Source organism: Pinus tabuliformis, chromosome 5_1 (genome assembly GCF_031772625.1).
Source record: "Pinus tabuliformis cultivar Carrire ecotype Pingquan chromosome 5_1, CPIR1, whole genome shotgun sequence".
Classification (NCBI taxonomy): domain Eukaryota; kingdom Viridiplantae; phylum Streptophyta; class Pinopsida; order Pinales; family Pinaceae; genus Pinus; species Pinus tabuliformis.
In genome coordinates this window covers 630212640-630229398 of record NC_142305.1, presented here as the reverse complement: position 1 = coordinate 630229398, position 16759 = coordinate 630212640, and the positions used below count along the sequence as shown (strand labels likewise).

Sequence of the window (16759 nt, the reverse complement as noted above, 5' to 3'; positions counted from 1 at the left end):
AATCTAATGTTTTTTCCATTTTACCAGTTATCTTTTCTATCCTATATTTGTAAAACTATTTGACTGGATTCATTTTTCTGCTTAAAGGAAGGTCAAAATAGTGATACTGATCCAGATGTTGGCAATAAGGATATTGTAAGAACAACTCCATCTGGCATGATGCCAACTTTATCAAGTTCTGTGAACGAGGGAGAACTTCAACAGCTTAAAAATTTACATGAAAATGTCTTTCTAGAGAAACATGATACATGGATAGATGGTTCAAAGCCAGATACAAATGCCTATGAAAATGGTCCAAAAGTTCTGCCATTTGAATTTAGAGCATTGGAAGCTTGCCTTGAAGCTGCATGTAGCTGCTTAGAATCTGAGGTGTGTTTACTTTCTTTTTTCCCATGTATAGTAAGATGGCTTTATGAATCATATTATTGAAGTCTTCAATTTCATGGCAGCTCAATTGTAGTTTATGTTACTGAACTGTGGATTGCCTCTATTTTATGCTGATTCCATTTTTTGTTTGGAACATGTATCGAGACAGATTTAGGCTAAATGTGTCTGAGATTATCCAGGCTGAGGTTTTGTAATAACTTGAAGCACTTGCTAAGAGGCAGAATATAACTAGTAATATATAATAATAGTGAGAGAGGGTACCTAGTAATCTAATATTTATATTGCAAGTATAGATGGATTCAGGGAGTGATTGCTTAAAATGATTCATTGTCACAGAAATCTCCTAAAAGGAGCCTTCCAAAGATCAAACTAATTTGAACACCAATGAATTGTTGAGTGAGTATTTATGGCCTTGTGCATATTTGTCCTCTGTTTACAATCCTTAAGTTTATTCTTGTTTTGGTCCCAAGTTTCTGCTTGAGTATATGACACGGATGTCTAGTTATTACTTGTGGATGAATGGGCAGGTAGACATCCTTTTACAGTATGTGAGTTTGTAATGTAGGATTAGGATTTTGGACGGTTAGTGAAGAATGAGCAGGGTTTACATTACAACAATCACCCTTGTATGAAGCTGTACTTTCTTAAATTTTCACAGGGCCTCCTTTTGTACAAGTAATCCTAATCCCTTGGGGATAAGCACGCTTTTTGGACACTTAGTGAAGAAAGTGCAGGGATTACAACAGCCACTCTTGCATCAAGTAGTGCTTAGATTTTCACTGGGCTTCCCTTTGTACAAGTAATCCCAATCCCTTGGGCTAAGCATGCATTTGTGGTCCCAATTATTAAATTGATGTGTTTATTTCAGTGTTCCATGTGAAAATTCAAATCTGAAACCCTATTGCAGCAATTGGAAATTATTCTTCTAATTGTTAATTAATTTAACAATTTATTTGCTACGACAAATATCGAATAAATCACACTGCAGCCTTCACAAATAAAATATTGCGGAAATAATAGCGCTGGAAATTGAGAAAATACTAGCACACACACACACACACATAATAATGACACCATTATTTTTGGACAATTGTTCTCGAAAAAACCCAATGGAGGAAAACCGATGCAGCAGTTGAGGGTTTTATTATTATGCAACAATGAAATCTGAGTACAATCTATGGATGCCCAACTGGCAATCCAAATAGCAAGAAAATCTGGCCAAAATTATTTAAGTGAATTACCCTTCTTCCACTAGCAACCCCGACACGACTTCCCTTTAGAAACTCGTCCTCTTGGAACCCTCACGCTGGTCCTATGACGTTTGGCCTGAAACTGGCTCTGATGAAGTCGTTCTACTTGGCTCTGCTGAGGAAATTGCTTCTCCGACACTCTGGAACCTTTGTCCGGCTTCTGGAACTGAAAACTATTTTTCCTCCAGCCAAATCAAGTTGCTCTTCTGAAGCAACTGCGCAGTCCTTTGCCTTGCCTCATTGGAAATAACTCGCCTCCTTGCTACTATTGCCTCTCCGGATCTGGAAAAATTCTTCCGGATCACTGTCTTTGCTCCTTATTGTCTCTGCTTCAACTTCTGGCTCTTCGACAATTGCTGCTGCTCTCTAGAAATCGATATGCTAAGGAAATCGAACTGCTGGTGTGTTTTCGCCAAGTGCCCATCGAATCCTCTGTTGGAGCACCAATGACCAATATTAAATCTTAATCAATGGCTAGGACCATCTTGGAGTCAATTCGTGTGAGTTTCTAGATTATTCTCACCTTGACTTAATTAATTATGATTAATTAACCATATTCCCTAAGTTTAGATTTAGGAAATATTAAAAAATTGGTTAATAATCTAATTAAGTCATCTCTAGGTGGAATTTCTAGAAATGATTTCTGGGTTTTGGAGATGTTATTTATTCTAGTCTCTCCACCAAATTTCGTGGCTAGAACACATCCGATGCTATAGAAACTAACACTCCCTTTTAGCAAGGACTGTGTTCTCTTTAGTGTTGCACATCCTGCCACAACACCCTGTCTCTGTATCACCTCCTGTTATGTTGCTGATGTCTGGCTACATTGCCCACCAACCATTGCGCAACTCTGATGCTACATCTGTGTGCTGCTGTTGACCCTGCTGTACTGCTGCCAACTTTGCATCTGTACTGCAACTCCCTCTCATCTGTTGCTGTTGCAACTGCAACAACTGCAATTGAGAAGCACCCAAAATACTAAATCAACTGTGTTCAGTATGATGCATCTGTCTCCCGAGTCTTCACTGCTATTAACTACTGCATTGTCCACTGAAGTATCTGCGTTGCTATCAAGTATGCACTGAGCCACCTTTTCTGCTATTAACACTGCACTCGCTCTTTAGCTTCTGACTGCTACTAGTCTGCAACTGTCACTCTGGCATTGACTGCATCAACTGCCACTGATCCATCCTGTTACTAAACACTATGGGCCCTCGTAGCTAGGTAATGATCCATGAGGCAGACTCCTCATGGACATTGCGCAATCTCTGTAGCTCTCTGGGGCTACAACTCCAAGTCGCTCCACCTCACTCTTGGAGGTATGGCTGCCATCATCGCGAAGTCTTCCTCCAACTTAGAGGAAAGTTTGTCGATCTCGCCCGACGCTGCCTTCTGATCCTGCTTCTCTGACTTGTACCTCTTCCTGAGAGGACACTGCGTGCTGTAGTGATCGAGCTCACCACACTTGAAGCACTTGAATTTCGACATGTCCTTCTTCTTCCTTCTCTGCTTCCCCTGTCCCTGACTGGGACTCCTTGATGTGAGGGCCACATTCTCCTGCTACACCACCTTCGATCCGCTGCCACTGCTACCACTAATGGAGCTCTTGACCAGAGCTCGCCTCAACTCCTCTTTCTACAAATCAACCCACACCTTGTCCCACTGTGGCAAAGTATCTCTGCGCAATATACTTTGGACGAATACTTGCCAATCCTCCGAGACACTGTTTAGAGCTAATCACACTAGCTCTGATGTTTGAGGTGCTGCTCCAACAACTCCAAGCTGGTCTCGGGCCTCCTGTATCCGAGCGAGGAAGGAATCTATGCCTTTCCGTTTCTGCATCCAAATGCATCTCAACTTTTCCTCTAGGAATATCTTCCTCTGTTAGGAAGTTCCCTGATATAGTGTGGATAAAGCATCCGAAATCTCTTTGGTTGTTCCCTTGGCCACTATATGTGAGACTATATGGTCCTAGACTTCATCCAAGATCGACCGCTTCGCCTTTGCCATTTCCTTCCTATATTCTTTCAATTGATCCACATCCTGAGGAACTGCCACCACCTTATTTGTGTAGGCTTTCAAGCCATATTCATTTAGAAGGAAGGACATCCTAGCCTTTCAAATGACTTAGTTGGAGGCTCCATCCAACCTATCTTGATCTTTAAGCCATGTGGTGGCCATCTCTAATTTGTTGAAAACTCCCTCTTTCCCTCTGCTCGGCTACAACTTTGCTACTCGCATTCTCCCTTGGAATGCGCAGATTTGCTAGCTGCTACTGCCGATTTTCTTAGAAAAATCAAACTTCTGAGACTCAAAGTTCCCTAAGAGAAATTTTCCCTTTGCTGTGTGTGCTTTTCTCTTCCACCTGACGCGGATTCTGCAACTGCAAACTGCTGCAAAACCCTCTGTCCAACCAAGGAATATGCTCAGTGAAAATTTGAGCTGCTGCTACTCCCTCTAACTGCTGGAATCACTAATTTGGGCAACTCGAATTTTCTGCAACCCTTGCAACTAAAAATCGAACTTCCCAAGCAATTCTATTTGCTTGTCTTGGGCTCTACGTAGTCTCTCTAGGAATTTCGATTTGCTGCTCCCTCTGAACAATGGAATTCCTTTCCTTGCTTATGAGCTTCTCGGCTGATCACTTAGCTCTGATACCATGTGAAAATTTCAAATATGAAATCCTATTGCAGCAACTAAAAATTATTCTTCTAATTGTTAATTTAACAATTTATTTGCCACGACATATATCGAATAAATCACACTGCAACCTTCACAAATAAAATACTATGGAAATAATAGCACTGGCAACTGAGAAAATACTAGCACACACACATATAAAAATGACATCGTTATTTTTGGACAATTGTTCTCGAAAAACCCAATGCGAGAAAACCGATGCAACAATTGAGGGTTTTATTATTATGCAATGGTGAAATTCTGGGTACAATCTATGGATGCCCAATTGGCAATCCAAACAACACAAAAATTTGGCCAAAATTATTTAAGGGAATTACCCTTCTTCCACAAGCAACCCCGACACAACTTCCCTTTAGAAACTCGTCCTCCTGGAACCCTCACGCTGGTCGTTGTGCAGTGCTCACGCTAGCCCTATGACGTCTGGCCCAAAATTGCCTTTGATGAAGTTGTTTTTCCTGTCTCTGTTGAGGAAATCGCTTCTCCGGCACTCTGGAACCTCTGTCTGGCCTCTGGAACTCAAATCATTTTTTCCTCCAGCCAAATCGAGTTGCTCTTCTGAAGCAACTGCGCAATTCTCTGCTCTGCCTCACTGGGAATAACTTTGTCTCCTTGCTGCTTCCTCTCCGGATCTGGAAAACCTCCTCTGGATCACTGTCTCTGCACCTCACTGTCTCTACTTCGATTTCTGGCTCTCCGATAATTGCTGTTGCTCTCTGGAAATCGATCTGCCAAGGAAATCGAATTGCTGGTGTGTTTTCTCCAAGTGACCATCGACTTCTTCTTATAATCCTCTATTGGAGCACGAAGGACCAAGATTAAATCTTAACCAAAGGCTATGATCATCTTGGAGTTGATCCGTGTGAGTTTCTAGATTATTCTCACCTTGAATTAATTAATTATGATTAATTAACCATATTCTCTAATTTTAGACGTAGGGAACATTAAAAAATTGCTTAATAATCTAATTAAGTCATCTCTAGGTATAATTTCTAGAAACGATTTCTGAGTTTTGGAAATCTCATTATTCTAGCCTCTCCACCAAATTTCGTGGCTAGAACAAATCCGATGCTACAAAAACTAACATTCCATGGGGATGTGTCCCCTAGGGTTGGGTGCACACACCCCTCGCACCCTATGCACTTGGGACAGAGGGTCATTTGGGGAATTGTTTCCCCATGTCCCCCTTTTGGGGAGACGTAGGGGGTGTTTGCGTAGTGTGGGGGACACAACTCCCCAAAAAGGGTGCTTTTGTGCATCGCCCCTCAGAAAGGGTTGGGCGCCCTCCCTTAATTTTGCTTGAAAACAATACTTTATGAGCGAGGTGTTAATTTTTCTTAGGGCTATATTGTTCTTTGCTTTGATAATTGCATTTCATTGTTTCCATATTAAATTCACCCCATAACATCATTACATTATTCAGATTTACACCATTATTGAACATATGCAACTATGTAGAAAGAACAATATCATCATCTATGCAGCATAACATAAAGGAACAATAGAAGAAAAACATTCACACATAGAGACACTAGGATTGGTCGGAGACCAGGGCAAAACCCTTTCGAATTCGTCTTCTTATTAGATTGTCATTAAATGATTCAACAAAAGAGAGTACAATGATCCATATCTTTAATCATAAATCTATCCAACAAAATCAACTAAACACCATCCATGAGAAGAGTCCAACAATGCTAATACTCAAAACCCTGATTCAAAGGCCTATAATCAATTGTGACTGTCTGCAGTCAATTGCCGAACACTGTGGTCAATAAGCGAATACTTCGGTCAACTGAAAAATGCAAGTTTAGGTTCCAGTCGCAGAGAGGAAGAGGTGCGTGAGCGATTGAGAGCTTTCAGTCGCTTCGTTGAGTTTGCAAGCCAGCGTCTATGGTCAAAATTTTCCTTTGCCAAGCTTGCCATTGAGGCCCAAAACCCTAGAAACACACGCTTGTTTCAGACCCTGTAATTTCTCCTTTGTGCAAACCAATTCTCTGTGAACATGCTTTAGACTTGTGCGAGCCAAAACCAAGAAAGAGAATAGAAGAATGTCTCATGATGATGTCCAAATGAGGCTGAGGTCACTTGTATTTATAGCCTTCCAAGGGTTTTCAATTTGCTTTAGGGCGGACCTTATCAAATATGCACATGTGGGTTTATAATTCAAAAATACGCTTTCCCTTATCCAAATTGCGCGCATCAATAGTCAAAGTTGGTCCTCTCGAAAAGAGAAATCTCATCCCATGGTTAGAATTTGTCATTGAGCTGCCAAATTAACACGAGGAAGCTTAATATTCAACCCTAGGGCCCTACTATGTAACGACCAAAAGTCGTATACGTAGCGAAAATATTTAAAATACTTTGTAGACAAAGACATCCATTGTAGGATAGTAATTGTAAATTGTATATTGTACAAAATAATGAATGTATGATGAGTACAATTGAGAATGAGGGTCTTGTATATATAGCCAGGTAAGTACCCATTCACGAACATGCGTGTTTCTAAGACATGCCTTCTCATTATTAACTAACTAACCATTAGTTAATTTACTTATTATTTATTATTATATTTATATTATTATGATTATTATTTATTATCTATTATTATCTTTTTTCCCTAATTTATGTTCATAACATTGCCCTCTCCTTCAGTAAGCTTTGTCCTCAAAGCTTATTGATGAAGGATCGGATCTCTTCTGTCGTTCGGAATATCTTCTTGTTTATGAGCTTTTATCTTTGTTGATACAAGATGATATGATGTTCTAAGCGATAGACATAATTGTCGTACTGAAAAAGGATCGGACCATCTTAGATTAATCTTCTAGGGAATCTTTTGATCCTTGGAGATGTGTGGTGAATAGTTATCGTATGACCGGATTGAGATCACTTTAATATTCTTTGGAACATAAGTTTGTTTATGTTCTGCGTGATATAGATTTGTAGATTGATTAAGATGTCTACTGTTGTGATTCGGATGTAGATAAGGAATTTTTCTTGTTTGAACTTCCTCAAACGTTTTTATGGCATTTTCCTGATTTCTTTCAGGCATTGTTGTTGGTGGCTTGACTACTGAATCCTCATTTGGGGTGTCCATCATTTGAACTGCAACCTCTGAGTGCGTCTTTACTTCAGTAGGATTTGGATTTGCTCGAACTATGAGATTAGTGGGATCGATGTTTGTTTCTTTAGCTTGGGCTACTACGTGGAGATTTTGATGCTTCCTTTGCGATAAGTTCTTCGTATCTATTCTTCAATGATTTCTTATCAGTCTTAAGTTTTTTAATCTGGTTAAGAAGATTTTGGTTATGTTTTTTTAGACGTAAAATTTCTTCTTTTTCTGAATCATTGATCTTGTCGCTATTATCCTTCTCTTGATCTTTTAATTTTTTAATTTGTTCTAATAATTTTTTATTAAGGTTCTTTAAGTGTAAATTTTCCTCTTCCTTCTCTGATAAACTTTCGTTGAGCTTTTCGTTAAAACTTTCTTTTTCTTGTTCTAACTTTTGCTTCTTAATTTTACACTTTTTGACTTGTGCAAGTAGTTTCTGGATATGATCTTTTAAACAAGAATTTTCGTCGTTTTTATTGGATATGGCCTCCTCAAGCTCTTTTTGCTTCTCTGATATTGAGTTTTGATTCCTTTGAGGTATTAATTTTGTAACATCTTTAAAGTTTTCTGACGAGGACATTATCGATTTTGACTTCATTGTCATGTCTCGAAATGTGATCATCCTTCCCTTATAAGAAAACATCAACATTTTTTTCTCTATGTTTAACATGAACGCACCCAATTCTCTAAACCAAGGTTGACCAAGAATTATGTCAACCTCCATGTCATACATTTTTACAACACAAAATTGGGATATGCACTCATAATGATCTACTGTTATTTGTAAATCATTAATTTCATATTTTTTTTTTTCAAAAAGATTTGTTGTTTCGCCTACATTTGCATCTGAAATTAACAATTGATTCGCCAGATGAATATTTATGTAATTTTCGTTGTTGCTTGTACTAATAGTGATATTAACTTTTTTTTCCCTTGGATAGTCCCTCTTAATGTAATTAATTTGTGATGTGTGATTAAAACACTTTTATAGGAAAATCTTCCTTCCTTCATCATTTTAGAATTAGGCTCCATTCGTTTTTTTCTTCAAAAATGGATTTTTTCTTTAAAATAAATGCCCTTTTATTTGATAAACTTGAACACCTTTATAAATTCTTTTAACTTTTATTTTCCTCAATTATATATTTTTTTCCCACTTTAAAATAAGTTAATACAACTCCACTATTTAAATAAATTGCACCTTATATTTATTATAATGCTTTTAAAAAGTATTGTTATAACTTGTTATGCTTATGTTTCTTTATAGTTCTAGATTTAACCCTTTATATACTTTAATATATGGATCTTTTAAGTAACCTTCTATAATAATACCTGCTTTGTACTTATATATATTTTTAATAATTTTATGACTTGAGCTTTTCTTTAAAATACCCCTTTATAATATAAAACTTCTTTTTATATATATTTTTATTTATAATCTTTTATTTTTATTTTTGAAAAGTTACAACCCTAGTGAAACGTGGTTATTCATCTCTTTGGGGTATAATATAAAATATATGTCCACTTATGTTCCTTTGACTCGGTTAATTTTCTCCATGTAAAAGTAAAACTTACCATTCACATAAAGAGATTTATTCCTTTAGTTCTTCTTTTACCTTGAAAATACCATGGACAATTACCATGGGTTGCTAATACCATGAGCTTGTAAACCACTTAATGAAGAATCAAGATAATATTATCTACTCTTCCTCTTCTTACATATAGTTTTAAAGATATTTGGAAAGATTCCCTTTTGACTTTATCATGCACTTTCTATCAATAATGTACAACCTTTTTTTATATATATGAATGTTCTCCTTCAAAATTTACATCGGACTATATTTGTTTTTTTTCTAATATATATATATATATATATTATTCTTTATTTTTTGTTTTGTTTTGTTTTGTTTGTTTGTTTTTTTTCTTTATCAAATGGCCAAAGGCCTAGTAGCGACTGGTAGAATGGGGAACCTCCTTTTTCGTAGCGAATGCTTGATTGACGACAACAAAATTGACGATGAGTTGAAGGCCAAAGGTCGGATCAGATGTGGCTCTGATACCAATGTAATGACCAAAAGTCGTATACGCAGTGGAAATATTTAAAATACTTCGTAGACAAAGACATCCATCGTAGGATATTAATTGTAAATTGTATATTGTATAAAATAATGAATATAGGATGAGTACAGTTGAGAATGAGGGTCTTGTATATAGCCAGGTAAATACCCTCTAACGAACAGACATGTCTCTAAGACATGCCTTTTCCTTATTAACTAACTAACCACCAGTTAATTTACTTATTACTTATTATTATATTTATATTATTATGATTATTATTTATTATTTATTTTCACATAATTTATGTTCAGAACATACTAATGCTATGTAATTAATGGTAACATTGAATTAACATTATCATGAAATCACTCATGATGTTCGAGAGTGGTTCCAACCTCATTGGACTTCATATGGAGAAAATAGAATTTCATATCCCATCTAAAATTCTACAGACTTAAATAGTTTTCAAGATTTTAGGATTGGGGGGATTGCAATATTTGCATTGGATTCTATCAAGTGTGAGGGTCTGGAACTAACATTTAGTCAAGAGCACCAAGCCCAAAATCACCCCTTTCGATGGGGCACATGCCTAAAAAAAAACCTTTCAAAAAAAGGTTATTAAATCTAAGAAAAATACATAATAAATATCATAACCTTAACTAATTTGCGATCCCTAACTCATTTGACTTATCAAGCTTACCTCTACTTGGCTTACCATAGTGCTATTTGACTTACCAGTTAACTATTGCCCCTCCTCCCCTACAATGCTCCTTCTATGCTAATTGTCCATTTTTAATTTTCGTGTCTTCACTCTGTATATTTATGACATTAGACTTATTCTTTGATTGGTCACTATTTACTATTTTTGAGTTTTAGTTATATCAATTTACCATTCTAGTCTCCAGACTTCACTATTTACTATAGTCTATTTTGCTTAGTACTAATTAGATTCTAAAATGATGAATGATGTGTTTAATTTTTAAATAAATTTACAATCTAAATTGATGAATGATGAATTTAGTTTTTAAATCAGTGTAGATTCTAGAAAGATGAATATGGATCAATGTATTTCATTATTGAATCTCATGGTGTATGGATGAATGATATATGCATTAGTATGAATGATGAGTATGGATAAGTGTATTCCATTATTTAATTCAATTATATATATATATATATATATATATATATATATTCTTGGACACCCTCCGTCCCCCCCAAATTTCCCTAAAATTTGAGGGTACTCCCACACGTCCTCCATTATGCATCTCCTAGTGCCAAAGTCTTGGTGGAACATTGGTTTATTTCCTTCATGATGTGTCTTCTTATGTGATTGATTCTCTCTCTCTTTCTTTTGTAGTTTTAGTAACATCCTATATGATTGTTTTTATAAGAGCACGCTGCATACTTCACAAGTGTTCTTGGATGTAGAATTGCAAGATTTATATTCATTATCTTGCCTTGTTGGTCTACTTGTGAACATGGGCCTCTCCAATATTGGTTGGTGGTAAAATCATGATTGTGCCCAAGGGAGGATGGTGCTCATGAATACATGCATTGCTGATAGCCAAGTAAGGTTTCTTTCATCAACATATAAACAAAATTGGTAGAGGTAACTTGCATGGAAACATATGTAGATTTATTGGATTTTTTGAAAAGTATGGATCTAGATATGGGGAAATGTTGTTGATGTTTGTAGCTACTTCTGCACAGGCCTAAGCAGGCCTAAGTGTCTAGGCGTGCAAAAATAGCCCAAAAATCTCCTTAGGATACTTTCTCTAGTGTGAGCAGGTTGCTTTTGTGAGGTGAGATCTAATCTAGACTGTCAATCACTTTGGAGATTAGGGTTGGGAATTTAGCTCAATGTAAAATTATAAAAGCAAGGCTAAGGAGAGGAAGATGATACACCATACAACAACCCAAGGTTGACAAAGGCATCTCAGTGAAGAGTGTGATATTTAGTGTGTTGGGTTCGAGGAAGTGTAGAAGGGAAGCTTGGAGATCCAGATCAACCAAGGAGATCGAGGACCAATCTAGCACTTGATTTGTTGGACCAGATCCAAAGCATTGTAATTTGTAATTTTTCTCAGTTGGGCTTGTTATCCACCACCTGTGGGTGATATCCATAGGGGAATTTTTTCTCTTAGATGGTCCTCAGCCGACAGCCAACAATCCCTTGCAACCACCAGATAGCTCGATGTGCCACCATCTCTGCCACCCGAGCCAACCATTATGTACACTCGCTCATTTGTCATGATCGTTTGTTTGAAGGTGGGTCTTCCAATCCCGAAGGTATGGCTTTCATTATGTAGTTGGGTATTTTTGTTTACTTATCATGGACACTTTTGGGCATGGATTAGTAGGGGGATTCAATGGAAAGAATGGGTTTGGTTTGTACTCTTGTCCCCTTTGTCCAACTTGATGGTTAACCTTGTATCTTAGTCCCGTGGGATCTCGTTTATTGGCTACTAGCTTTAGGAGTGCCACTACATATGAAATCCTGATTTTGGTTGCATGATCCCGGTTCCTGACACCACATACATCACTCCCCTCCCCTCATTATAACCCTTTTTCATATATTTCCCATCTGAGTCCACACTTGGCCATTGGGTCCACAAGGAGTTAGATTCCCTCTCCCCTTGTCCACACTCTGGGTAAGGCCTGAAATTATGCCCCAGAGGTTGATACAGCTAAAAAGAAAGTAAAAAGCATAATTTGGCCACTCAACAGGAAATGTACCACAAAATGCAAAAGATGGCCAGGACATACAAATTTAGCATGTGGGCAAAAGCCAATCATGAGCTCTACCCCTATCATTATGGCCATCACCCTGGTTCTTAGGCCCCCCTATATTACCCCCCTGCATCATTAAGGAACCCATGATTGTCCCATCCCCTGGTGGATGATGAACTTCCCAACCTTAAGGGGGTATTCACTGCTATGTCATTCACATCATGCTCTCATCCCCTAGAGCCCCGAGCAACTATAGAAAAAAAATCAATAAAATGCAAAAGGCATATGAAGAAGGGTGGAGAAACAAAGGTCGGGGTAACTCATGTACCACGATTGCTCCCTCTTACATCTATACACCCAAGTGTGGGCTTCTCTCATCATAGCCACCCTTGTGCTATGGCATGTAGCTTGGAGCCTTCCCCTGATGCCCTACTTCGTTCCATCATTTTATCACATGACACCTGCCTCTTGATGGATGTACTATGGACTTGTCACTCCCTTAGAGGTTGAAACCACCTAATAGGGTCCTTGGTTAACCTCCTTCTTGAACTTGGAGCTTGCCACTATGAAGTGTCCATTTGGTTCCATTGTTTGTAAGCTTATTTATTCAATTACACTAATGATTTGTTGTACTAGAAGGTGAGGAGACACATTTGATCTTATATAGGATTGCAGGTGGGTCTTTATCTTGGGGTTTGGTCTCCTTATATGGGGTCCAAGCCTTCCAAAGGGTCATATTGGCATTTGTGTTGAAAATAGCAACAAGAAATGCTAAAAATAGAAATGCTAAAAATAGCATTGCTATAGATAGCATTTCAGGATACATTCCAATTTTAATTAGTCCCTAAATTAAAATTGAGAATTAAAATTCGAATTTGATCTCAACAGCTGTTTGTAAAATAATTAATTAATTCATCTTGAGTTAATTAGTTGGAGAAAATCAAACATGAAGTCTATGTGAAGACATGCAACAATTATCCCTTTGATTGAGGAAGTTATCCCTTAATTAAGGAGATCAGGATGAGTTGTACTTTGAGTTGTAATTAGTTAGCTCAGTTAACTGAGTTAAGTCCAGTTAGATTAGTTCCAACAGTTTGTGGAACTGATTGTGAGTTTAGTTAGTCAATGCATGCGTGCATGCAACTACTGTACTTTAGATAACTGAATATTCTCTCATAAATAACTCATGCATGTCACTTCAGACAGAGACCCAGTTGAGATCAAAGGATGGGACAGTGTACTATCAATTGCAGGAATATTCCCATGAGTATATCTCTTGCATGCAGAAGGAATTCTTTCCTTGAGGATTGCGCAGTTATTTCAGAGGTTGGTGAGCAGTGTGTTAGGTAATTACACACAGGTGGCAACTTGAGGACCCAGGAGAAACTGCGAAAGGAAATAGGAGGCTTGGAGGACTGAAGGAAGGCATATGTGTTGTCTATTCTGTCTATGAGCAGCAGTGAGGGATTGTACTGAGAGCTGGATAGCTTGAGAGCTAAAGCTTTATGTAATCCTGAAATATTTCCACTTGTATGATAATACAGATAGTGGGGTTTTTAGCTGAGGCTTTCCCCAAAGTATTCTTCTGTGTTCATGTGTGATTGATTTCTTCTTCATCTATTATATGTGTTCTATTTGATCTTGCTCAAAATCGATTAAGTTTCTACAAGTTTGATTGTAGAAGTACATTAAATATTTTGCTTTAGCACATTGCATAATTAGTGTAATTTACGGTGATATTTCTACAATTTGTAGGGTGTGCATTGAGAGGCATGGGCCTCCACTATAGCAGAGAGAAGATAGCTATGCCCTGGGATCCTTTTGTACTACTCATTGCTCGTTCGTGTTCCACATGTTAGATGATGATGATGCACCTAGACCACCTTGCCCAACCGACTACACTCTTGCACCACACACTTGGCAATTGATCCATGGCCTAGATGGGGTTGTGTCTCACCATGGGAGACAAAGGGAGGGCTTACATCATTGTTCTAGCCCTTACAGATGGGATACATGCTTGATCGATGCACTTGGAGATCCATGAGGATGTTTTAGTGCCCCTAAAGCACGAAGGTCATTTGCTTGGAGATCAAGGGGCCACCCCCATTATCACTATATTTGGAGCCCTTCCACTCATTTTGGCACATATTGGACTTCACTAGGCCTTTCAATGGCCCTTCGACCTGTTGTATCCCTATTTTGGCTCTCTTGAGGCTTATTTTTCCTGTTTTGGAGCTATCTTGGTGGGCCTGTCACCAAGTAATGTTACTTTGCACATTATTTTATTATTAGGGGCATCGTTAGGCCTAATTAGGCAAATCAAACCCTTATAAGGTGTGATATATATTGATGAGAGGATCATTTTGATTCTCATCATCACTTGGATTTGTATCTCTTTCTTCTTGATAATTTTGCTATAGCTATTGATGGACGAAGTGGATGATTTTTGATGCATTTCGATGTTTGGATATCTTTTCTTGATCTTGGAGCTTCGATTTTGTCACTCTTTAATGATTGGATATACTCGCTATACTTGTAAGTGGTTTTTCATGGTCTGTTTCTCTTTCTCTTGTATACATGTATAATGTATGGTGTTTTTGCTCATGAAATCTGAAATTCTGCTCTAATTTAATGTGAGTTAGTCAAATTTTGATCTTGTGAGGGTATTGCATATGTTACATGTTTGGGTATAGTGAATGAATGTTCCTAGGGGTACATTATCTCCAGAATTGCCTTGAGAAGTCATCAAATTGTTGCAAGAAGAAGTATAAAATCCTTTGGTAACCTAGTAGCTGTCTCCAAGGCCATGCAAAGTTGCCGTAGGACTCCTTGATTGGGTAAAAGAGTTCCAAAGGTTGAAAGCACATTGACTCCATTCTCTCAATAGGCTAGGCACTAATCTTATCGTTGTTGATCACCTCAATGAATATCGTTTCTCACATCCTCTCCTTCTTTCCAAGCCATAACCCTAGACGTCTTCTAGAGCATCAAGCGAAATCCTCTTGAGCCATCCATTTGGAGAGCAAGTTGAACCACAGTTGCGTTGGGTTGTCCTTTATGCCCTCACAAAGTTTGAAGCATTTTGCATGACTAGATTTGGAATTACCTCAAGCCCTAGCTGCAACTTTGTTCTAGACCTTAGGCTTCCTTGGTTAGTGGCTCGCTCAAGGGTCATTGCACTGAAATTCAAGTCAAATTCAACTCCGTTAACCCTCTTCTCCTCCCTTGCTTGGTCAAGACCTTTTGTTTGAAGTTTCATCTGAAACCCTTGGCCTTGCTTGGATCCACTTGGGCTTCTTTGTGGTTCCACTCACTTTATCACTCTTTATTTCACAAAGGCCATCTTAGAAATTCATTTCCCTTAAGGATCTTAGGTCTAGGGCATTCATTATCAAGGAATATCCCTCATCCCTAGGTCTAGGCTTCTTCTTAATCCTTTCTTGGAGAGCCATACACCTTGCTTCTTAAGTAAGTAACCCCTATCATTTGAGTCTCTCCTTTGAATGGGCTCTTGAAATCACTATTTTTCCATCATTTATATATTATTCTTAGCGATTTCCAATATACCGAGACTCCTCCCATTAGTGAAAGTCTGTAAAAAGCAGGGGACATTGACTGAGGTGACATTGGGTCTTTGTCCCATTATTGCCACTTGGTCTAGTAGTTGCCCCTTTGGAGCCCCTCCTAGGACCCCTGCTAGATTGAGCGGTAACATTTTTGGCACTGTTGTCGGGGAGGAAGCAGGTCTACGTCCCTTGTGAACCATTGAGGAATTGATTCACTAATGACATTTCAAACATTCCTCAGGGGACTCCATTCATTGTCCAATCCCCTTGTCTTCTTGAAGGTGACAACACTTCTCCTCTAACTAGGCGTGCTGCAAGAAGGGGAGACAGAACTCAATCACTTAGAATTAATCTTGTCCCTGAATTTGAAGAGGTTGGTAATTCAACTCTCGAGATGGCAACTACTTCTAATACCAACCAAAATCAAAACCAACCCAAGGTCTCAAAGAGTGGGAGGCATTTAGCTAGTGTTTTTGGACCCCCGAAACTGAGTGACAATCCCGAACCTCTACTTGCAAAATATAATGATTGGTTGCCCAAATTCAAAGGCGATGACACCAAAAGTGCTCATGATCATGTGGATGACTTCTATTGGATGATTTCCCCTAGATTCATAGAAGATGATTACAGGATCGTGATGTTATTTGCCTTGTCTTTTGAAGGTCAAGTAAGGGAATGGTATCTTAGCCTTCCTCTAGGTAGCATAGATGATCCCGACCAATTTGAAGAAATTTTTATGAGAAGGCGGTCATCCAATGACCAAGGGACTTTCAACATTGAGAAGTTTTACCACACAAGTAAGGGAAGAGAAGACATTAAAGAACTTATCAAAAAAAATTGCAAAGTGATTAGAGATATTTCTGATAACCTTAGAACTCCTGATGCCATTGTTGACCACATTTTGTCAACAATTTTTGGAAGCAGAATGCCAAGACGTGAAGACTTTTCTTCAAAATTCAAAG

General features: G+C 38.2%; 1 protein-coding gene across 2 annotated transcripts in view; it reads left to right on the top strand.

The window, feature by feature from the left end:
- LOC149166529 (magnesium transporter MRS2-3-like) overlaps window positions 1-16759 on the top strand; it is a 175727-nt gene that overhangs the window by 37046 nt on the left and 121922 nt on the right. Inside the window, exon 2 of one of the 2 annotated variants that reach the window (XM_089432655.1) lies at window positions 130-369. In XM_089432655.1, coding sequence (XP_089288781.1) covers window positions 130-369 — 240 coding nt within the window. Of the gene's footprint in view, window positions 1-87; window positions 370-16759 lie in introns of both variants that reach the window. The other variant, XM_089432654.1, reaches the window with a different exon arrangement.